The sequence below is a fragment of the Rattus norvegicus genome, chromosome 17, assembly GCF_036323735.1.
Source record: "Rattus norvegicus strain BN/NHsdMcwi chromosome 17, GRCr8, whole genome shotgun sequence".
NCBI lineage: Eukaryota > Metazoa > Chordata > Mammalia > Rodentia > Muridae > Rattus > Rattus norvegicus.
In genome coordinates, this window is record NC_086035.1 from 9498729 (window position 1) to 9523810 (window position 25082).

Genomic DNA, 25082 nt, shown 5'->3' on the forward strand with positions numbered 1-25082 from the left:
AGAGTTGCTAAGGCAGGGCGCAGGATGGATGGTTTTTCTGTGTAGTTTAGGCTTGGCACAGGCAGAGTCTCTGAGGTGGGCTCTGTTTCACATGGGGGTGAAAGCTAATTAACCCCGATCACAGGGCTGAAAGAACTGAAGGAACACAGAACCACCTTGGCTACAAGTAAAAAGTGCCCAACGCATTGTGAGTGGAGGAGCACATATCAAGTGAGTCTTACAGCAGCTTTATTTGAGATGACCTTAAGGAGAAACAACACAACTGTTCAACAGCACGAAGCTAGGCTATGACTGACTCAAATAGAGAACTACTAGACATTATTTAAAAAAAACTGCTCAGCCAGGCATGGTGGCACACACCTTTAATCACAGCACTTGGGAGGGGAGGCAGAGGCAGGTGGATTTCTGAGTTCAAGGCCTACAGAGTGAGTTCTGGGACAGCCAGGGCTGCATACTGGGTCCTTGTCTTGAAAAACCAAGCCAAATCAAGCAAACAAACACACAGTAAGAAAAGAGATGTGCTGGCATCCCTGAACAGGGGGGTAGAGGTGGGGGGACCGGCAGTTCAAGGCTAGCCTCCTAAATGACAAGTTTGAGACTAGCCTGGGCTACATGAAACAAACTAGGAAACAAAAGCCCCAGAGCCACATAGAGCAGCATTCATCTCAGCCTTCTGCCCCTCGCTGTCAGTGCTTGTGTCCTGGACATCCCCGCCTGCCCCATGACGGTCCAAATCATGACTTTCACGGGTGTGAGCTTCCGGGGGACAATGGCGAGCTCCTTCTAGGGTCTTCCCCCCACAGCGCCGGGCATGCAGCTGGCAGGGACTCCTGAGCCTATCTAGGCAGAGGTCACACAAGACAAGGGCCAGCGGCCAGTCAGCCCTTCATGACCTCACGATCTTCCCTCATCCTAACACACCAGGCTGCAGAGAACCCGAGGAAGACCGCTGAGGCGGCCTGCGGCTGGGAAGAAGCTGAAAGCAGAGAATCTACCCATGAGGCCAGGAGCTAAGTCAGGAGCTGGTTAGGGGCAGTGCCCAGGGCAGTGGCCGATGGTGCTTGGCCTGGCCTACTGGCACCAGATTCTAATGCTCTCTGCCCTACTGTTTTTGAGACAAAGAAATGGCTCTCCCAAGGACCAGAAGGCCTAGGAAAACTTCGAGAAAACTCAGACAGCTCTTTAAGTGGAGTGGGAAAGGGACAGCTGTCTTTAAGCACTGCCACCCAACCACTCACATACCCAAAACTTAAGACCCAGCATCCTGGACATGAGGTTAGTGGACACCACCCTGAAGGAATTACCCTGGAGACAAACAGCCTTACGGGCACAGCTTTCATACAGGCCTCTCTGCAGTAGCCAGAGACAGTGGACTATCTCAAGAATAACTCAGATAGCTGGGGGGATGAACTGGGTTGGGCTTAGGGCATCAGGGAGACTTTTCCTGGGGTGAAATCATTACCGAGGACGCTGGGGGCTGATTGTGTGGGAATGCCACAGCATTATCAACGTGGCTGAAAAGCCAGGGCTGAGGTTATGGCCTGACTCACAGAAGAAATTCTTTATTTTGGATGGTTGAGTGACCAGAGAACAAGAATTTAATCCCTGTCCATCCCTTCATGGTACCCAATTGCATTAACAAGGAAGCCTTTCTACAAGCTCTAGGGATACTTCTGGAAGCCCTGCTCCAGTCACCCACTGCAGTGGGTTCCCAGGATGCAAATCTAGGAGGAATCTCACTTCAGGGTCTGGGGACCCTTTTCCTTACTGTAGAACTTGCACCAGTTCTACATTCCTCCTCAGTTCCCCCAGAATCTTGAGGATGACAAGGGAGGGATAGCACCACAGCAAACAGGGTGGGATAGCCTACTACACAAGAGATAGCCTACTATACAAGGACACAGAGCTGAGACCAAGTGACCTTTTAGTAGACTGGCAGGAGGCAGTTACCTATCAGGGCACAGAATTAAGGAGCACAGCAGGCAGGAGACTTTCTCACATGACCCTGGGTTGGAGCACCTCTGGACAAAGGCCCCTTTCGGTGCTTCCCATGATCCCACTGGGCACTCAGGTCTCCTCAAGCTCCTTGCTGCTGCAGATGCCTAGCACCACTCGGGAACTGGAGAGACAGGCAGCAGAGATGGCAGTGCTCTGCCAAGACTGTGTGCTGCAGGGGACTTCATGGTTGGCAGATCTAGACCAAGCCTGCACACGGGACGGGCAGGGAATGACACATCAGCTCCAAGTTTCTCCACGAATCTGCTCAGAGCCCAGAGACAGTGCTCTCCCTTATCTGCAGGAACTTGCTCCCGCCTGACCTTGAGAGTAAAAACAAACATTGGGACTACACCCAGAGGGACAGGGAAGGCTAACCTCTAGCCCATCATCTCAGGTCTTCTCAGAGCCGTCTTCTGCCATGCTACAGAGGGGCCGGAGGAGCTGCACCTGGGTGCAGTCAGAGGCATCTGCAGATCTGCAGCCCACGCTGGCCTCATGCCTCCACATTCTTCTGATATGAGAGGAAGAAGGAGCTGTGGGCTGACCACAGTCACCAGGAACTGGCTTGTGGCTGTCGCACCGAGGGTGATCAGGCAGAGACAGTGCTAGTCTTCCACTGTGCTTGAGTCCTTTGGAGTGGGTTGTGTTTGCACTGGCATCTGGCTCCCAAGTGTCACCAATGTCTTGGGTGACCTGTAATTTGAAATCACAGACACGGGGTCAGCACGTGGCACAGCTATGATGGTACACTCATGATGGTACTTGTTCTAACGGTGGTATGGCTCCCTCATATGTTGGGAGAATGGTATGATGGCCTCCCTTTTACTGAGGATCACTGAATACTAGGGTACTATCTCTCTTCAACTTCAAGTCAGTTCTGCATGGTGAGACCACCCTCATTTTACATATGAAGCTCAACTTCCGAAAGCTTAGCCAACTAGCTTAAAATATTTCTTTAGAAATTTAGGATCTGCAAAGAGGGGGATAAAGCCATGATATTTATGTTTCCCTAAATCTGGCTTGTTTTGCTTAACATGATGATTTTGAATTACTTTCCATCAAATATTTCTTGCCTGTGTGCATGCCTGTGTAGGCCTGGGGATGGCCTTAAGCAATCATTCCTTAGGTGGTAAACATCTTCCTGAGACAAGGTCTAGCTCATTGGTCTAGAACACGCTGCACTAGCTGGCCAGAGACCCAAGGGGTCTTCAGCTCTGCCTTCCCAGTGCAGGGATGGCAAGCACAGCCCATCACATGCGACTTTTATTTTTGTCTGTGGTTTTCACTCAGGTTTGCAAGTACTCCAGGTTGACCTTGAATTCCTGATCCTCCTGCCTCAACTCCCAACTGCAACTGCAGAGATTATAGATGTGCAACCATGCCTGACCGCTTGGCTCCTGGCTGCGAGCCCCCCCCCCCCATCTCTCTCTCCCTCTCCCTCCCCCTCCCCCCCCCTCTAAGATAGGGTTTCTCTGTATAGTCCTGGCTGTCCTGAAACTTGATTAGTAGACCAGGCTGACCTTGAACTCAGAGCTCAATGCTGTCTCCTGAGTACTGGGATTAAATGTGTGCCCCAGCACTGCCCAGCTTTCCTCTTCATTCAGTTTTCTGAGACAAGTTCTCGTGAACCACATTCTGGCCTCTAACTCTCTTCATCGTTAAGGCTGACCTTGAACTTGTGGTTCTCCTGCTTTCACTTGCCAAGGGCAGGATTACAGCGTGTGCCACTTGGCTCACCTTATTTTTATAATACATTTTTTTTTTCGGGGCTGGGGATCGAACCCAGGACCTTGCGCTTCCTAGGCAAGCGCTCTACCACTGAGCCAAATCCCCAACCCCTACCTTATTTCTTTATAATCATTCTGACTACGAAAGGAAGCTTTTTAGTGTTTGTTTTCAGACAGGGTCACATGTGACGCTGCCTGGCCTCAGACCAGTGATCAAATCATGCGTCCCTCTTCAGGCTGCTCCAGGCCAGGAAATCCAGGCGCCATTTGAAAACACAAGGGAAATCATCTATGCATCTCTCCTGCAGCTTCAGTCAGTGCAAATGCTAAACGAAGGGCTGATGGGGGAGACCCAGGAGATACCTCGGTGACTGAGAAGGCTCTCGGGAGTCAGTCCATCTGTGCCGGGAAGTACCTGACTCAGAAACGCTAGACTCCTGCTGGAGACTCATGAACTTCAAAGGACTTTACTCACTGGTTTTTGTGTTTGAAGCCACTGACGTGAGCTTGGTACTGTTCTATGGAGTTCAGCACTATTTTACACGTCTTGCAGGGATAGCCCTTCCCAGCTGAAACATACAGGAAAATGAAGAGTTAGTCATCCAACAGGAAGGGACCAGAGGAACACTGCCTGCAGTGAGCATGCACAAGCCCTTCTGAAGACCGGTGGCTTGGCACTGAGGCCGGGGTGCTCTGGAGGCCAGACGGTGTGACACTGTACCCTGGGGCTGCAACCTCCCTATTCTTAAGTTATCCCAGCTAGAGGTCCCAGCAAACAACCAGAAGAGGTGTTACTGAGCAAACGAAAGAATGACAGAGAATAAGTCCCTGAGGTAGCTTAGTGGGTGAAGAAGCACATCCAAGCCTGATGAACAGGGTTTAGTCCCTGGTCCCACAACGTACAAGGACAGGACGGCGTCCTTTGACTTCTACACATGCACCACCTGTGCCTCACCTCAACGACATGAATTAATATATCAGTGCTAACCGCAGAACAAAGATGTCCGATGCTTCAATTCTCCCTCTGCTAAGAGGCCTCATTAAGGGCACCCCGTCACTGAGACCTCTTGGAAGGTCCACCCTCTGTGGGCTTGCAGTAACGGCGATGGAAGGGTACAAGTTGTTATGAGAATCAATCTGCCTCTTTACACTGTGGTTCAGACAGTGATCTCCAGGGATCGGGTGGCATTTTGCTATATGGCTCTAGTAGTGACTCAGGAGTAGGTCAGACTGGATCCCTGGCCATGTTGTGTAACTTGGCTAAATCCTTTTCCCCCCAATGCTTAGCGTTTCACAACATAAAGCTATTGTACTTTTAAAAAAAGATTATTTTAAATATATAAGTACACTGTGGCTGTCTTCAGACATATCAGAAGAGGGCATCGGATCCCATTACAGATGGTTGTGAGCCACCATGTGGTTGCTGGGAATTGAACTCAGGACCTCTGGAAGAGCAGTCAGTGCTCTTAACTGTGAGTCATCTCTCCAGCCCCCACCTATTATACTCTTTACACTCAGAATACTTAGGATAGGGGTTGGGGATTTAGCTCAGTGGTAGAGCGCTTGCCTACCAAGCGCAAGGCCCTGGGTTCGGTCCCCAGCTCTGAAAAAAAAGAAGAAGAAGAAAAAAAAAAAGAATACTTAGGATAAAATAGCTATGTCTTGGGATATAACATTTTAATCCATGTGCATGAATGTGCTTGTATGTACACATATGTGCAGGTGCCCAAGATGCCCAAAGAGTGCCATATTCTCTGGAACTGGAGTTAGAGGTGATTGTAAGCCACCTGGGTGCTGGACTCAGGCTCTCTGTGGGACCAGCGAGTGGTGCTGACTGCTGAGCCTTCTCTCTATGGCTATTACTTTACTTTACTTGTGAAATGAGGCCTCTACACTGTGTAGCTGTGGCTGGCCTTAGGGCTGTGGTGACTTTGTCTTGGATTGAGTGCTAGGATTATGAGCATCACTACGCCAGGCCAAAGCAACTATGATGCAATCAATGTCTCATGTATTTCCTACAATTTCTTTTGAAACAGTTGAGGTGGGAACTTAAGGGTTCTTTGGCTGGTGTTTTCTTGGGGCAAACACATGAAGGACAAAGGTGAAAGGCTAAGGAAGACTTGGGAAAGAAAGTTTCCCTGAGGCAGACACAGGAGAGAGGCTGTTCTGCTAAATAATGCAAGTGCATGAAAGGACACGTGATGGACTCTTCCCTAAAGACACTTGTGTATTGGTCCACCTTAACATTGAGTAGTAGACCTGCATTTGTCAGGACTCCAGAGTGAACTGCACCAAAAACCTGGTGGCGTGCTGAGTCCTTGTGCTTCCGAGGACTCAGGATGATAGGCAGTGATGCCAGCTGAGACAGACTCACGTGCAAAGGCAAGACACATGATGTCTGGAAGGTGACTGACCGAGGCTTGCTCACAGAGCTAGCTGTGCAATGCTTGTGGGTCTTGCTTCATTGCTCTTCACTTCCCTGAGAGAGGCACAGCCAAGAACCTCTCCTAGTGTTCCTGCTGTCCCTCCTGCTGACTTGAGTCAAGGCTGAGGCCTGGCTGTCTCTGCTGGATAGAGCCACCACTGATTCGTGTTTGCTATCCTGACTTAACTGGACTACTGGTGTATCCACAGAGGGAACTGCTCCAAAGAACCTGTCTAAACAGGTCCATCCCCCCTCCCCATCCTTTCTTTCCCACTACCTCTGGTGGGTGGTGGGCTACAAGGGAAGCTAAAGTGTTTAAGAACCATCATAAAAATACAACTTGAAAACATTAAAGTACAGAGAGCATTTCGCGTAGCTCAGGTCAGCTTCAGCTTCTGTTCTTCCAGCCTCTGCCTCCCGAGTGCCAAGATTTCAAGCATGCACTATCGTGATTAGCTTATTTCACATCCTGTGAGAATAGTTGCTACATATCTATGTCTCTCTCTGTATCTGTCTGTCTGTCTGTAAAAGTAAGACACAGCACATCTCAGGACAGAGATAGAAAGTGGCAAATCTGGATGATGATATGCAGGGAGGGAGGGAGGAGGACTTATGCCCGCCTGCCTGGGGCTCGCTGTGGAGGATGAGCAGCACTCGCACATCTGGAGCCCTCAGCTCTGTGGTGAGATCACAGCTCACTTCCCCGTGTGAGTGAAGATGGAGCCTCTTGGAGATTTGAGTTCCAGGTATGTAAACAGTGGGAAACGATTTTTTAAAAAAGTCATTTGAGCTGGGTAAAGTGGCACATGCCTTTAAACCCAGCCTTTGGGAGGCGGAGGAAAGTGGATCTCCGTGAGTTCGAGGGCAGCCTCATCTACAGAGTGGGTTCCAAGACAGAGCTGTGTAAGACTGTGCCCCATAAAACACAACAAACAATAACAACACATTTTTGGTATGGGGAGGGAGGATTAATTCATTATAATGATGTGTATGAGAATGCCACAATGACATCTACTAGGCAATGTCCTCCCTTTGCTTAGATAGGGTATTAGGTAGTCCAAGCTGGCTGCACTCTCAACATAGCTAAAACTGGCCCTGAACTCCAGTCTTCCTGTCTGCACTCTCCAGGCACTGGGATTTTAGACGATGGACAGCTTCGGGTCTTCTGTGACTCAGCTGACCTTGAATACTCTACGAAGCCAAGGGTGACCTTTGATCCCTGATCTTCCAAATCCTGACTTTTACTGCTGGAAGTCACATGCGATGCCACACACAGTACAGGACATTTCGCTACTCTCATATAAAGACTGTCACTGGCATCTGGATAGGAACTATTCTAAACACACAAACCACTTAGAGCAGTGTGGATATTTTAATACTGATTTTACCTACACAGGATATCTTCCTATTTTGGGGATGGTGGTACATGTTATTTGCTTTTTGGGAGAGGGTCTTGCCATGTAGCCCAGGCTAACCTTCAACAAGAATATAGCCCAGACTTGAAGTTAAGGCAATTCTCCTGCCTCAGTCTCAGCTGTGTGTCATCCTGTCTAGTTCATCTACAATGTGTGCGCGCACACACGTGCACACACAGAGGCCAGAGGTTGGGTATCTTCCTCCATAGCTCTCTTTCTTCTTTAAGATGGATTCTCTCGGGGTTGGGGATTTAGCTCAGTGGTAGAGCGCTTGCCTAGGAAGCGCAAAGCCCTGGGTTTGGTCCCCAGCTCCGAAAAAAAAAAGCCAAAAAAAAAAAAAAAAAAAAAAAAGATGGATTCTCTCACTGAACCTAGAGATTATTACCTAAATAGAATGGCTGGCCAGTGAGCTCCAAGATGCACTTGTCTCTGCCCCAGAGCACTATGGTATAGCCGTGTACCACCAGTCAGCTTTCCTGCAGGGCTGGAGTCTTCCTGCTTGCAGGGCAGGCACTGTACCAGCTGAGCCCTCCCGGCCCCTTTCAGTTTCTTTGGCCAGTCTCACCATCTTAATTCAAGAGGTCGTTCACTTCCTTAATTTTATTTTCATTTTTATAGCTATGAGGAGATTGTTCTCTTGATGTATTTCCTAGCAATTTTGTTATTGGTGTATGAAAAAATGATCTTTAATGTTTAGGGTATCATGATATTCTACTTAGTTTGTTTGTCAGGGTTCTGAGACTGGGTCTACAGCACAGGCTGGCCTGGAACTCACCACCACCGACCCAATGTCCTAACTGCTGGATACAGGCAGATACTACCACGTTCAAGGACAGAGGGCTGGAGAAAAAGAAGAAAAGGCCACCTTCACATTCAGGGGAAGTGAGCTGACCCTGCAGGAAATGGCACGTGCTGAGCCTGTTACAGAGCTCACAGGCAGAGGGCAGAATGGAGATGCCACTTTGGGTCCAGACTGTTTGGGTTTTGGTTTGGTTTCCCCCCTGATTGTTTTCCATGTGCGTTTAAAAGGCTGGGGATGTTCTAGTTAGATGCACTGAGGGTATTTTAGATGCATGCATGTATGCAATACTGGGTGTGTGATGGGCCCCGTGCTGTGGCTTCTGATGGACTGTGCACTTCCTGGGTACCTTCTGGAGAAGTACAGTGTTCTCAGGGATGCCGGGGGAATGAGCCAGTGGTCTATTCTGGCTATTTAGCCTCAGAAAACACTCTTTGGTAGGAGAAGGGAGCCAGGCTCACACCCATCTTACGATGCTGCTGTGACTGAGTTTATGCCAAGCACTGGCAGCACAGCCCTGCGATCCAAGCAGTTGAAAGTGCATGCAGGAAGGTCGAGAGTTTGTTATCCTTGGCTACACAAAAAATTGGGGGCCAGCATGAGCTACATAAGACTCTGTCTCAGAAAACAAAACTAAACAAACCCTGAATCCCAAACACAAACCAAAGGAACTAAAACTGCCCTACCTGCTCCAAGCTCATAGTCTGGCATGCTGTACTCATGACAAGAACGATTATCTGGCTTTCAGATTTTTATTGGATTGCTTACACATGTGCATCTGTGTAACATGCCTGGTCTTCCCCCCTCCAACTCCCACACGCTGTGATTACAGGTGTGCACTACTGTGCCACGTTTATGTGGTACAGGTCAGTGAGGGCACTGCTCTCTGTGCAACTGAGTGACATTTCCAGTCCCAAACATACTAGAAAGGTCCCTAACTGTGAATGCCCACTCTTGTGATGCCAGGTGAGTATCCTCCTCCTTCACCATGACCCAGGGATACAGGCAGGTCTCAAATGCTGTGGAAAGAACCCTAAACATGCTCAAACTTTGGTAATGTGGTTGAGGCCTTCAATCCAGCAATGTGGATGTTACCTAGGGAGTCTGGATCAGAGGCTGGGGCTGGGAAGATGGTTAGGCAGGTAAGACCACTTGCTGCTCTTCCAGAGGACCTGAGTTCAGTTCCCAGCACTTATGTCAGGCGGCTCAACCACCTTTAACGACAGCTCCAGGGAGTTAACTCCTCTTCCAGCATCCTCGGGCACCTGACTTACAAACCCACAGACACAGGATTAACACTGGCCTTTTTCCCTCTCTCTGTATAGCCCTAACAAGTCTGGAACTTGATCTGGAGACCAGGCTGTCCTTGAACTGAAAGATCCACCTGCCACTATATCCCAAGGGCTGAGATTAAAGGTGCCCACCACCACAGCCTGGTTAAAATCTAAAATTTAAAAAAATCTAACCAAAACAAAAATTCCTTCAAACCAGAGATAAAAAACTGGTAGCTTTTGACCAAATCTGATTCATAGAGAGGGTTTTACTCAGAGTTTAAAATTTCTAAAATTTAGTCAGACATTTAAAAATAAGGGGATCTGAGCGGAGACTAGCTCAGTGGCACTGTCTGCTGAGCATGACGAGGTCCTGCAGCTCATGCCCAGCACTGACTCCGAGCTAACGGTGACAATGGTAATAAAAGTACAGCAAACTCCCACACAGGTTTTGGTTTCCATTGTTCTGATTTTTAGAGATGTATGTATGTAGCACTGGCTGTCCTGGAGTTTATATGTAGACTAGGCTAGCCTCACACTCGCAGAAACCTACCTACCTCAATGCTAAGATTAAAGGCATGTGCCACCTGCCTGGCTTCCACAGTACTTTGAAAACTGAGAGGTAGCAGCAGCATATAGCATGGAGTGGCTAACCCTCTCCCACTGCCCATGCCTTCTCTGAACCATATCATTCACTTTCTGCTTGTTCCCCTGCATCTTCTCAAGACAGGTTCCCATTATGTATCAGACTGTCCTTGACCCATGATCCTCCTGCTTCAACCTCCCAGCTTGTTGGGATTACAGTGCACACCACCAAGTCTGGCTTGCCTGTCTGCTCTGTGCTTGCAAACCCTGCTTTAGGAGATTCGAGAGACATACACGGGTAGTCAACGGAACTCTAGTGCTTAGTCCCTGGTCCAACTCTGTGCGAGCAGCCCCTCACCTGGTGAGTCCGAGGCAGTGGGGCCCGCCAGCCGCCCGTAGTGTGCCATGAGCTTGAGCTTGGTCTCCTGCTTCCGGTGCCTCTTGCCAGTGTAGTGCTGCTGGGCCATGGCGGGGTCGTTGAAGGCAGAGTGGCAGAGGCTGCAGAATTTGTCTGGGTCTAGCGTCTCTCTATGTTGCTGCAGGGCTAAGGTGGAGGCCAGAGGAAAGGATTTGTCAGGTGTTTCGACAAAGCTGTGGTAAGAGAGTTCAAACAGAAACAATGAAAAAACAAACCAGAAGGTTCCCAGGTTTTGAGTCTTTTCAAGTGAAAGAAAGGCAGTGCCAACCAGCACACTGAGAGACGTGGCACAGCCCAAAAGAAGTCACACTGAATAGTCACACCATGAATGCTCTAACTGGGACGGTGGCAAGATCTCAGTGAGCTCAATGAACAACTGAGGTGTCCCTCAGCATTAGGTAAGAGCCCAGGTCTTCCCTCTGAGGAGCTCTGGACTCCTGCTATTTAGTTTCCTAACTTCGTATTTGCAGCCTCAGTCTCTCCAGCCCTCAGAATTCCTTGGCATTTCAAAGTGAGTAGGTAAGAAGTGTAAATAGTTCGTTTCCATCCTCAGAAAATGTACCACAGAGAAGACGACATTCAAGCTCTGAGCCCACACAATGGCAGGCTAGCAGATTAGGACACCTTATTATTGTTTACTTGTAGTTTTTCCTGAGAAAGGGTCTCACTACGTAGCTCTCTGGCTGGTCTAAAATGCAAGCTATAAACCAGGCTGGGATTAAAGCGCATGTCAGCACACCTGGCAGGGACGCCTGTTAGGCCACCGTGAGGGACGGGGAGACGGCACCAACAATTACACATTTTGTCTTCAGTTTCCCTTTAGGTTCTCAGACGCACTCCAGTTTAGTAGGTATCATTCTGCCACATTACAGAGAAGACCAAAGCTTAGACAGAAAAATGATTTGCTTGGGCTGGGGAGATGGCTCAGCGGTTAAGAGCACTGCCTGCTCTTCCAGAGGTCCTGAGTTCAATTCCCAGCAACCACATGGTGGCTCGCAACCATCTGTAATGGGATCTGATGCCCTCTTCTGGTGTGTCTGAAGACAGCTACAGTGTACTCGTATGCATAAAATAAATAAATCTTAAAAAAAAGAGATTTGTTCAAGATGACCAAGTCAGCGAGAGAACTCTAGGATGCAGGACCCCAAAGCTATCATATGCCAGGCTCAAGACAGAAGCAGGGGATCTGAAGGCTGCCACTGATTCTCTCACCTCAGAAAACATTGAGACTCTGCTCAGAGGACTTAGTCAGTCAAGGGTAGAAAAGAGATGGCTCAGTTATTAAGAGCACTGGCTATTCTTCCAGAGGATCTGACTCCAATTCACAGCACCCCTGTCAGATGGCTTGTAAGTGCAGGGCATCCAACTGTTCTGGCTTCCACAGTGGAATGTGTACACACACACACACACACTCTCTCTCTCTCTCTCTCTCTCTCTCTCTCTCTCTCTCTCTCTCTCTCCTCTTTAAAAGATAAAAGCAGCTAATCAGAGTCTGATCTGGGCATATGTATGTATGAATGAACTTCCCAAAGTCAATACGGCTGCTAATGTTGAAAGCAGGCCAGACAGCTGCTTTCCAGAGTAGATGCCATGACTAACAAGTCCCTGTGGTCACCTGGAATGGTATTAAACTAACAGCCACCACTGCAGACATGGAGGGCCCAGACCCCCGGTCCCCAGCAGTGGGAGAGGGGTGTGGGTCAGCAGAGCTTACAAAGGAGGCTTTCCCATCTCTTACCATTCCCACATAACACTGAGGATTTGTGGCAAGTCGGACAACATTCACCAGTCACATTTTCCCTGGCATAGTTTCAGCAAGTCACTCAGAAAGTGAAGTACATATACAATAGTTTATGAGAATGTTTAGTTTGTGGTATTGAGTTGAAGAAAATAGATTATAAAACATTGTTTCCTTTTTCAGTTTTGCGAGACACTGTTTCTTTGCATAGCTCTGGCTATCTACTAGCTCTGTGGACCAGGCTGGCCCTGAACCTTCCGCACTCTTCAGTCCTTTGCCTCTGAATGCTGGGATTAGAGGAGTGTGCTACCACGCCTAGCTTCACTGATGCAAAGTCACAGTGTTCTCTGCATTTTCTATTCTTACATAATGAATCTAGACTTCTGAGAGAAATCTAGACATAAGTCATCTAGACAAAGTTTTTTTTTTTTTTTTTTTTTTTTTTGAGACGGGGTCTTGTTTTGTAGCCCAGGCAGTCTCAAACTTGAGTAATCCTCATGCCTTAGCTTCCCTCCCCAGTACGTGACTACTGGAGTGAACCACTGTCTGGCCTGTGAGGATGATCTGCTATGGGACAGCGTATCTATGGATGGCCCAGGTTGGCCTCTAATGCAATACCCTCTGCTTTAGCCTCAACAATGCTAGGACTTATAAAAGTTAACGCCATTCTTTTAAAATTTTTATTACATTTTATTGATTTATTAGGTGTGCATGTGTACTTCAAAGGACAACCTGCAGGCGGTCTTGTCACGTGATTTCTACCATGTGGGGCAAGGGGTAACTCAGGTTGTCAGCAGGCACCTTTCTTTACTTGCTGAGCCGTTCTGTCAGCTTCCTGCCCCATCCACCCACCCACCCACTCACTAACCCATCCATCCATCCATCCATCCATCCATCCATCCATCCACCCACTCACTAACCCATCCATCCATCCATCCATCCACCCACCCACCCACCCACTCACTAACCCATCCATCCATCCATCCATCCATCCATCCATCCATCCATCCATCCATCCATCCATCCATCCATCCATCCATCCGAGACAAGGTTTCTCTGTGTAGCTCTGGCTGTCATGGAACTCATTCTATAGGCCGGGCTGGACTTGAACTCAGAGGCCATGAGTGCTGGGATTAAAGGTGCATGCTACCACTGTCGGTTTATTTATCATGTGTATGTTTACCTGAATGTATGTCAGTGCCCGGAGGCCAGAAGGCAGCATCAGATCCCTTGGGGCTGGAGTTATACATGGTTATGAGCCACCATGTGGGTGCTGGGAATTGAACCAGGAGTCAGTGCTCTTAACCAACAAACTATCTCTCCAGTGCCCGCTTTAAAACATTTTTAGCCTATTATTATTATTGAATGTGTGTGCGTGTGTTTGTGCCAGCATAGGTGTGTGTGCACATAAGTGTGCATGCCAGAGTACATGTGAGGAAATTAGAGGACAATTTTGTGACTCAGTTCTCTCTTCTCACCTCCATTGGGTTCTGAGCATCAGACTCAGGCCCCCAGGATTGTGTGGCAAACACTGTGACCTACTGAGCCATCTTGTGGGCCCAAAGTTGTTCTTTAAAACATTCTAGAGGGTGAGGCTGAAGAGATGGCTCAGTGATTAAAAGCACTGACTGCTCTTCAAAGGGCTTAGGTTCAATTCCCAGCACCCACATTGCGGCTTCAGAACCATCTGCAACTTCACTCAGTCCTAGAAATCTGATGCCCTCTGTGGGTACTGCATGCCTGGTGAAATGGGAGCAGACAAAACATCCATGTACATAAAAATGAATATTGTTTAAAGAAACACCACACCGGAGGGGAGGAGCACAGTGAGCTCTAATGCCAGAGCAGCTGTTTAACAGATACCCAAGGGCAGCACGAGCTAGAGCTCTCAAGAGACACTTGAAATACACACAGTGTGCTCTCTATAACACACAGAAAAGGGGGAGGAGAATGTAAAAATTCAACATTAGAAGAACCACGATGAACCATGCTAACAATACCTACAAAGTCTGCAGTAATCTGGGGAAATGTATTTTCCTGTTGTTTTTTTTTAAAAGATTATTTATTTATCCTCTCATTTATTTATTTCATGTATGTGGGTACACTGTCACTATCCTCAGACACACCAGAAGACAACCATGTGGTTGCTGGGAATTGAACTCAGGACCTCTGGAAGAGCAGTCAGTGCTCTTAACCACTGAGCCATGTTTTCCTTTTATATCAAAGATTTTCTATGAACCTTATGTGTCTGTGTGGATACGTGCACATGAGAGCGGTGCCCACGGAAGCTTGAGGCAGTGGATTGCTCTGGAGCTGGAATTACCAGGAGTTATGAGATGCTCCACATGGGTGCTGAAATCTGATCTTGGGACCTCTGCAAGAGCAGAACACACTCCTAACTGCTGAGCCATCTCTCTAGCCCCCAACATGAGGAAATGTTATATTAAACCAAGAAATGTATAAGGTTGAATATATTATAATAATACGGTCATGTCAGTGTTAAAAGGTTTTGTGTAGGGTTGGGGATTTAGCTCAGTGGTAGAGCGCTTGCCTAGTAAGCGTAAGGCCTTGGGTTCGGTTCTCAGCTCCGAAAAAAAAGAACAACAAAAAAAAGGTTTTCTGTAATCTTTATATAAATACACTAGCATTTTAAAATATCACCTACACACACACACACACGCACACACACACACACACACACACACGCACGCACATATCGCACATGTCAGCATGTCATGTAGCACATTTGCTTGTGGCTAGGATGTACTATGAGCAGGAGCCACTGCTGACAATGCTCTCCCTAGGAGTAAGACTTAGGAGACGTACTACCTGCTTCTTTGAATGCTTTGCACACTGAATTAGAATTATTCACATGTGCAGCATTTTACAGAAATTATGTATTCTATGTTTACAAACACACATATGGAGTCAACCTGGATAAACAGAAAACAAATCTAACACAAGCAGGTACATGAGTACACAGTGCACAGGTTGCAAGAACACAGGACTCTAGAAGGCTGAGCACTGAACTGGAAGGGTTAGGAATCCCCTCACTTTCTCTGGACTTCCCATGCACACTCGTTTCCCTTCTACAGCACACAGAGGCTTACTTTCAGGACTCGAGCTACAGTGAGCCCGTGCAGTACACGGTCAGATCTAACCTGTAAGGCTAATGAAGAACAGCACCAGCATCCATACACACGGTTGCTGCGCTCACTGCCACATGGTTTCACGTGGCAAAGGTTGGAAGTGAATATGGAGGATAACTTACAATTTAGAACAGTAGTACTGGGAGGAGGCATGTTCCACAGAATTTTCCCACGTATGGGAAGGAAAGTCTGTGACATTACAAAACCAATTCTTAAGATAATGCTCCCTGGCCTAATGCTTACATGTCATGGTGCTATTGTTTACTGGCTATCACTTTAGACAAAATCATCAATATTCATCATAGTCAACAAGTCAACCATATTCAAGGTCAATGGTATGCTCTAGACCAGTGGTTCTCAACCTGTGGGTCATGACCCCTTTGGGCTTGAATGACCCTTTCACAAGGATCATCTAAGACCATTGGAAAACACAGATATTTATATTATCATTCACAACAGTAGCAAAATTAGTTATGAAGTAGCAACAAAACTATCTTTACAGCTGGGTCAGCACAACTTGAGGACCTGTTTATATATTAACTGAGGTGAAGGGTTGCAGCATTAGGAAGACTGAAAGCCATTGCTCTCCGAGGGTGGCTTCTTGATTAAGGACTGCATTTTATGAGAGGACCCCATGCACTGGCCTTTAAATGGTGACCTGCTGTATCCTAGACATTTTTTGAGGGTGGGGGGGTGTTTGCCTCTTATCTTTTTGGGTGGCATATAGGCCAGGCTGGTCTCAAACTGGCAGCCAAAGTGACACTGAACTCCTGATCTTCCTGTCTCCACGCTCCGAGTGCTGGGATTGGCAGTGTGGGCCACTATATCTGGCAGTCATAATTATCTTCACAAGCTCCAAAGCAGACGGCACTGACACTTTTCAAGGGTGGAAGTTCAGACAAATGGTAAATAAAAGTGCCCAGACTTAACCTGTGCTGCTCTGACTCCACGTCTGCACTCTCTCCCTTCACATCATGAACAACTGCACTGGGTATGAGAAGAGGGGACAAGGATGAGTAGGTCTCCATCACATCCTCAAAACCTTCTAAACACTTGTCTTGTTTCAATGATGAAATAAAACAAAAGGATCAAAAGTTCTATCGATAGTGTGGTCTTGGTCCAAAACAGAGAATAATATGCACACACACACACACACACACACACACACACACCCAGTGAAACAGAAATCAAAGGCCTCCTACTCGTGACTAATTGCAGTTACCCTAGGATAAAGACCTCAGGATGAAAGTGATGGCTGTGCCAATGCTGAGAGATAAAAAAGGCTACATGTGAAGTCGGACGCTGGGGAGGGACTCACGGCAGCTGCGACTGGCTTGCTAGGGTGTCTGGCTTTGAAGGCATTTAGAGCAGGCAGCCCTTGCAGGTCAAAGTGAGCAGGCATAACCTGAGTCCGTGAAGATGAGGATTTAGCTGTCGCCGGCAACACTCAGCAGTAAGAGCAGGTGGGGTGGGAGGAAAGAACTAAGAGGGCGAGCGAGGCAGGCGGAGAATGCTCAGTGTGCAGCTGGCCTTTGGCCTCCCTGAGTTATAATTACTGGCCAGGTTAGTAATTATAGGCTAAGAACCAAGTCACGGCTATAGAAAATCTGACAGAAGCACACCCAGGGAAGTAGAGTGAACCAAGTCTGAGGCCGAGTCTCAGCAGGGCAGGGTCTATGATGGACATACGCACTTTACACCGGCTCTCACATGGCCTGGTTGGCTCAGACTCCCTGTGGATGGTAGCTGCCTTCACCACGTGAGTGCTGAGAATGAGGGTATGCACCTCATCTAGCTTATGCGAGGCTGGGGCTGCAGCACACTAGGGAAGAACTACTCTACCAACCGACTCAGGCCCCCAGCTCATACTTGGATTTTTCAGGGCTTTCAAAAGCCTGAAATACCTGAGCCCCAGTCTACATTCTGAGGCTCCAGTGAGCATTCTGGAGCACCTGCAATGGTGCCCTGAGGACTGAGGGTCTCCAAAGCACTACTCAGGAAAACCAGTACCTGCCCCCTTAGCGGGCTGCTGCTTCAGCTTTAAGTTCCTTGCGTGGGTCTTCCCCAGGTAGTGCGACTGGGCCACAACAGGGGAGGAAAAGGTCATGTTACAGACGGGGCAGCAGTGGTTCTTGTCTTTGCTTCTGCTGCTCTTCTGGTTGGGAGAGAGAACACAGGTCTGATCACGCCAGCGCCCATCCAGAAAACCTCCAATGGTTCCCCACTGCCCTTTGGCAGGTGGACATTTAAGACCCCCTTCACATGTTAACCGTAACATAAGTACAACACACCTTTACAAAGCCCTCTCCAGCCATTTCACGTCAGGCTCCGTGCATGGTTTCCCACTTTATTCTGTTACTTCCGCATTTGCTTGCTTATCCCTACTGTCTAGAATGTTCCTCCTTATTCCCGCCTGGCTTTATTAGGTCTGCTATCAGCTATTCAGTGACTCTGACTTTAAGACACATGACTAAACCATCAGCAAGGCCCCTGCGTGCAGCAGTCCAGGAGGCGCTGGCCTTCCTCCTCAGCTGTGTTCCCAGTATGTCAGACTTTAGTGCACCGTTTGTCACCCTGAACTGACGGCATTGCAGCTGCCTTTCCTGTGGGCTTTAGTGCAGTGCTGGACGTACACAGCTTGACTTGTCATTGTCTCTTACCCCTGTACCTGCTGTGTCCAGCACACAGGAGATAGCCAAGGCTCTTAGAGCAAATGCATCAGTGGGTCCCACCTGCTACTAGAGTTATGATAGAAAGTGTATTTCAGGGGCTGGGGATTTAGCTCAGTGGTAGAGCGCTTACCTAGGAAGCGCAAGGCCCTGGGTTCGGTCCCCAGCTCCGAAAAAAAGAACCAAAAAAAAAAAAAAAAAAAAAAAAAAAGAAAGAAAGTGTATTTCAATCTTTCCGAGAAAGTCTGTCCTTTGAACAAGGTGTTTCTTCAACACTTCTCAGCCTTCCCACTGCAGATGGTTTGGCCTTGGCAATTCCTAGCTGGTGGTGGGTGCTGTGATCTCACCTGAGCTACGCAGTCATCTAAGAACTGAAGCGGAAAGGTTAACTGATCGTGCCCCTGTGGGTCTAAGCCATAAGGGCAACCAGGAGATGGTTTCTGGAAGGGACAAGAAGGCCCCTTTAAACCACTAGCCACCATTACAGGAGCCAGCAGCCTGGAGAGTAACCCCTTAGTTACCGACCATTTACTGGGTACTGAAGTTTTTACCTCACAACACTATCGAGCAAGGTCTCCCCCCTCCCTTTTTTTTAATGAGTGAATTTCCGAGAGGGAAGGTCTCCTATCTATTAAGTTAAGGAGCCTTGCCCACCGACTTCTCACCGCACTGTGCAGAACCCCCACACTCTGAAAGGCGTAGCACACTCAGGGACTGTGACTGGTTTCTCTGTAATTCTTATAACAATTCTGAGGTAAAAGTGAGTGTTTCTGCACTGTGTCAGAGGAGGCTCTCACTTTCCTCATTTGTCCAGGCAAATGCTGAACATTTGTTTTCTCTACAGCTGAGGAAAATAAGTGTCCCTTTACTCTGTCTACTTTAATACCCTCTGGGAGTTAAGGGCGGAGTCTAATAATGGCTCCATTAACTGAACTGTTGCTTACACAACAGATTTTGGGTCTGGTGCTGTTTTATAAGTCTTTTCTCAACTAGAAAAAATCTTGAAAGGTAACTATACTTTTTTTGTTTTGTTTTGAGACAGTCTTTCACGTAGCCCAGGCTGGCTTTAAGCTTGCTATGCAGCCAAGGATAACCTCACACGCCCGATCTTCATGCCTGCACTTCCACATGCTTTGGTTGAATGTGTGCACCCCACGTGGGGACCTATGCTTCTTTTTTTAACAGAGAAAGAAATCAAGGCTTAAGGATTAGAAGACTTGCTCAGGTTAGATAACAACACTGAGGCCTGCAGGCAAGTCAGTCTGAATCAAAGCCCATGCTCGCACCACACCAAGCTGCTCCGGACGCAGGCAGCTGTTACCTGATCGGAGTCCAGCCTCTTCACGTCCCCCTTCAGTGTCTCCATTCCATGGATTGCTAGGTATCTCTTTACTTTGTTGGCATGTTTTTTGCTCTGCAAGAACCCAGCCAAAAATCAAAGATAGTCAAACGTCATTTCAGAGAAAAGACACTCAGGCCATATCAGAGTTTCACCTGACTTTTTGTGAGGAAGAGAGAATGGGGGAAGAAAACTTCATTTACTGAATTTCTACCATGTGCTAGGTAGGCCCTTTACATGCTAGTACATCTAACGTCCCACAATCTATGGAAGAACTATTATCCACGAAGAAACTGAGGCCAAGCATGATGAAATTTCTTGCCTAAAATGAGGAACAGAGTTGGCTTCAAATCCAGGTCTACATAAAACCAAAGCTCACACTTCCACCTGTATCAAGATGTACAGAGAGATCTACACATAATGACCCTGATTTGGATGGGAGCTATGAGTCACGGAAATTAAGTCAATTTCAAGTCCCAAGCAGACATGCATGAAGGAAGCATCTTGTAGCTGTGGAAGAACGAAAGCTTTTACCATACAGGGCAGGAAAAGCAAGGTGTGGCACGGGACCTGGAAGGTAAATGCATGAATACAGTAGAAATGGCCTACCTGGTAATGTGCCAGCTTCTGAGACTCAGAAATCAGCATGGCGCAGCAAACTTTACACTGGGTGCTAGTGAAGAGACACTGGTTCTTCTGGATCATGTGCTCCACTAGAGAGGGAAAAGAGATCAGCAAGTTGACAGACGTGATCTCAATCAGCAATAATCACGCCTTGGATAAATCTCATTGGCTAAGATCCTGCCTCTGTGCAGAGCTAACGGATTGATCTCAATAGCACTCTCTGATCAATCTCATGCACAGGCACCGAGTAATGGAATCCACACTAACACATATGCAGATCTGCCCTCCAGTCCCACTGTGCCGTTGACTCAGGCTACGCTGCAAACCTCCTGCGTCATTACTGATTTAATATAGGTCAATGTCTTTACCTAGCCATACTGTTATGTGAGAAGAGGCTATCCCATGCTGCCCATGAGTTCCTGGTTCAAGTCATCCTTCTGCCTTGGTAGATATGACGATAGCCCCATAACATCGTGCACTGTAATCTTTTAGAAGAAAGTATACCTGGGGGCTCATGAAGATGTATACCTTTAAAATCAACACTCAAGTGGCAGAGGCAGGCGAATCTGAGTTCAAGGCCAGCCTAGTCTACATAGTTTAAGTTTCAGGCTGTACTGGGTTATATAGTGAGTTTCTGTCTCAAATAACAATGACATCAATAACAGTTTTAATGTAGACTTAAGCATTAGAGGAGAGATGGGTATTTAGGAAAAGGACAGTACACACCTAAGAAATGGGTTTGCATTTCATATGAACACTTGAATTAAAAGTCACTTTCTGCTTCACTTCACATGTGAAGCAGAAATTTCGGGTTTCTTTGGAGACTCAGTTGTGTCACATGATGTTTTCCTGGACGCTGTCTGATGAGAGGATGTTTGGCTGAGGCAGACACTTGAGAGGATGCGTGATGTTTGCAAAGATATAAGTAGAACCCAGCAGTGAATGATGCTCTGCATTGATTTACATTGCAATTGCATTTGCTGGTCTTCAATGATCTTAGCTTGTCATGACTTTGTAGAGGGAAATGTGCCAAAGAACTTCTCGTGGTATTCTGACTGCTTCCTGTCACTTCTGAGGACTCCTGTAGTTTCCAATGGACCGAGCTGCTGCTACTGACTTGTGTTTGGTGTCTGCTATTGGACTGAACTGCCGCTGCTGAGTCATGCTTCATGTTTTGGACTGACTGCTGATGACAATGAAGACTGGAACTGCCCCAAAGAACTACTTCTAAACAGGTCCACATCCCGCTTGTCCTATTAGCCATCTTTCTCACCTACCTTTGGTCAGTGGGTTAGAAGGGAGGTTGAAGTAATTAAAAACCTTTATTTAAGCAAGTTTTAAAAAATCTAAAAAAAAAAAAATCTAAGCCTACATATGTGTATGAATATTCTGCTTGCATGCATGTCTGTGCACCATGGAGGTCAAAAGAGGGTATTAGATTCCCGAGAAATGGACTTACAGGCAGTTGGGAATTACCAAGTAAGCTTTGGAAACAGAACCTAGGTACTTTGCAAGAGCAAACAGTGCTTTTAACTGTTGGGCCAACTTTCTTGTCTATTATGTAGCCCTGAAACTTGCTATATGGATCAGGCTGGTCTTGAACTCACAGAGATGTGCATGCTTATGTGTGAAAGCAGCAGTCCAACTCCTCGCTTTTGGATGCTAACTTTCAGCTCTGTGTATACTGCCCTCCATTGGGAAAACACAAGCACGGGTCTGCACGGCTGAGAGCCAGCAGAGCCCAGGCAAAGCTCCTGTGATAGGAATCCTCTCTGCTCTGTAGCATCCTCGCTGAACAGGAAGGGTGTAGGAAGCTGACCCAACCAAGAACTAGTACCCAGCTTCCAGGCTTTCAGTTCTAGGTGTATTTGTTTGTTTTTTTTTTTTTCTTTTTTTCGGAGCTGAGGACCAAACCCAGGGCCTCATGCTTACTAGGCAAGCGCTCTACCACTGAGCTAAATCCCCAACCCCTAGGTGTATTTGAATAACATCATTGTGTTTTGTTTTTTAGAATTATTTATTTTATGTATGTGAGTACACTGTAGCTGTCTTCAGACACACCAGAAGAGGGCATCAGATCCCACTACAGATGGTTGTCAGCCACCATGTGGTTGCTGGGATTTGAACTCAGGACCTCTGGAAGAGTAGTTAATGTTCTTAACCGCTGAGCCATCTCTCCAGACCCGAATAACTTCATCTTTACTTTTCTCTTTTTTCATCAGATGTTACTAATCAAGGTGGTTAGACCAGCTGACCCTACCTCCCAACACCTAGGGCCTTGGGAATGGCAGGTGAGCTTTCTAGCATTGTCCAACTCTGAGACAAAACTTTACTCATCTCTACCCTGTTCTCTGCTCACAAAACAGACCACTTAGTGCTCTTCTTCTTCTTCTGAGACAGACAGACAGACAGACAGACAGACAGACAGACACAAACTCTGGTGGAGGTGGAGAGAGAGACAGTCAGGGACGGGAGAGACAGATGGAGAGAGAGGCACATACGGACAGACCAAGGGGGAGGAGTGGGAGAGTCTCTGCCCCTGACTTAGAGCGTGAAACACCTCAGCACGCTCTGCAGCTCAGTGTCATCCTGTGCTTTGCATCAATCAGTGCTAAGGAATCTCGCATGGCTGATAGAAGACAATATTTATATTAAACTTTGTTTTGGGGGATTTTATCTGCCACCGTCGTCAGGCTAGGAGAGTTTAGTCTGTCGTCTGGTCTGGCATATGCTGACCTTCCAAAGCTTCTCTCACTCCCCACTGTCAGGAAGGTTTCTGAGCCTGTGAGGTGGACATCCTGACTTCTATTTTTCTCTCTTCTTGTCTCTTTGGGGCCAGTTGTTTTGTTTTTAAGATTTATTTTTACTATTTTTAATTGTGTGTACGTTTGTTTGTGAGAATGTTCACGAGTGCAGATATCTTCAATGGTTGAGAGCTACATGGTGTAGTTGTGGGTAACCACATTCAAGTTCCTCTGGAAGAGCAAGACAGACTGTTACCTACTGAGCCATCTCTCCAGCTCCAAGTGCAACTATCTTGATATAAAATGCCGACAAGTCTTTTGAAACAAATTAGTCCCTTAAAAAAAAGAACTAAACTAGCATATTGAGATACTGGCATGACAATGTGTACAGGGGCTCAACTGGCCATAGCAAAGCTATGAGGTCAGCCACATGGGTGAGTACAGAAAATGAGGAAATGGCTCAGGAAACAAAGGCACTCGCTGCCAAACAGGTCTCCCGGGTTTGACTCCTGGAGCGCACTTGACAGAGGGAAAACTCCTCTGTAGAACTCCTGCAACTGTGTCTAACTGCCCCATCAGCCAGGCTAGGTCCACCCTCAGTATGCACTCACAGATAAAACCAAATAAAAACAACATACAAGATATAGTATGGACACCCAATAGAATAGTATACAGCCACAAAGGACAGTGGGATGTCATTTGCAGCAAAATGAAGAGAACTGCAGGGTATTGCTTTAAGTGAGAACAGACAGGCAAAGAAAAGAGGCACTGCATGCTCTTTCATATATAGGAGCTAATTATGCTTCAAAAGGCACTGTTTATAAAACAAACACAGCCGGTGGGTCGGCTCAGTGGGTCGCGTGCTTGTTGCCAAGGCTGGTTTGAACTGCTAAGTTCAAACCTTGAGACCCACAGAGTAGAGCAAAATGCTGATAATGCAAATTGTCTTCTAACCTCCAAATGAGTGCTCTGACACCCTCATGCCCACACACATACATGAACGTAATAAAAACTAAAGAAGACAGCAGACATGGTAGCGCACGACTTTAATCCTAGCTTCCTGTGCGTTTGAAGCCAGAGCTTGGTCTTTACAGAGAGATCCAAGTCAGCCAATGCTGAAGCACTGTCGCTCGTCCCAACTCCCACCACTCCCTGTGCAAAAGAAGGTATCTTAACAAAACAAATCAAGGAATGACATCTCCCTCTCTCCATCTATATGTATATGTACATATATGGACATCATATCTGTGATAATATAATTTGGACCACAATATAAAATGGCTTATAATTCAGTAGTGACAACATGAACAATGTGATGAGAGACTCACTGAAATATACTATACAAACGAGCAATCAGTAAGATGGTGCTTACTGTCGCCAGTATTTAGGAAACAAGAAATCACTGCGCACTTGTAAAACAACTGGGTGGTGGCTCGTACCTTTAATCCCAGCACTCGGGAGGCGGAGACAGGCAGATCTCCGTGAATGCAGTCCGTGTGGACTGCAGAGTTCCAGGACAGCCAGGGTTACATAATACAGAGACACTGTTTTACTTCTTTTTTTTTTTTTTTTTCTTTTTTTTTTCCGGAGCTGGGGACTGAACCCAGGGCCTTGCGCTTGCTAGGCAAGCGCTCTACCACTGAGCTAAATCCCCAACCCCAGAGACACTGTTTTAAAACCAAAACAAAAGCAAGGGCTGGAGAGATGGCTCAGTGGTTAAGAGCACTGACTGCTCTTCCTGTGGCCCTGAGTTCAATTCCCAGCAACCACATGGTGGTTCACAGCCATATGTAATGGGAACTGATGCCTCTTCTTCTGGGGAAGGCAGTGACAGTGTACTCATATAAATAAAGTAAATAAATCTTAAAAACAAAATTTCTGAATTCTTGAAAAAAAAAAAAAAAGAAAAGCAAAAACAAACAAAAAAGGTGGGCTGGAGAGATGGCTCGGTGATTAAGAGTACTGACACTGACTGCTCTCCCAGAGGTCCTAAGTTCAAATTCCAGCAACTAACCACATGGTGGCTCACAACCATCTGTAATGAGATCTGATGCCCTCTTCTGAAGACAGCTACAGTGTACTTATGTATAATAAATAAATCTTTAAAAAGAAAGGAAAACAAACAACAAGGACACAGTGAACTAAAAATTCTTGCTAAGTGAACTAAAGAGACAGCTGCCA

At 47.0% G+C, this 25082-nt stretch overlaps 1 protein-coding gene across 2 annotated transcripts in view; it reads right to left on the reverse strand.

The window, feature by feature from the left end:
- Positions 1-204: 204 nt before the first annotated feature.
- Zfp346 (zinc finger protein 346) overlaps positions 205-25082 on the reverse strand; it is a 29892-nt gene continuing 5014 nt past the window's right edge. The window contains exons 2-7 of one of the 2 annotated variants that reach the window (NM_001399322.1): positions 20143-20246; positions 19516-19608; positions 17536-17680; positions 10579-10764; positions 4201-4294; positions 205-2691 (exon numbers count right to left, since the gene is read on the reverse strand). In NM_001399322.1, coding sequence (NP_001386251.1) covers positions 2604-2691; positions 4201-4294; positions 10579-10764; positions 17536-17680; positions 19516-19608; positions 20143-20246 — 710 coding nt within the window. In that variant the 3' untranslated portion in view covers positions 205-2603. The remainder of the gene's footprint in view (positions 2692-4200; positions 4295-10578; positions 10765-17535; positions 17681-19515; positions 19609-20142; positions 20247-25082) is intronic. The other variant, XM_063276344.1, reaches the window with a different exon arrangement.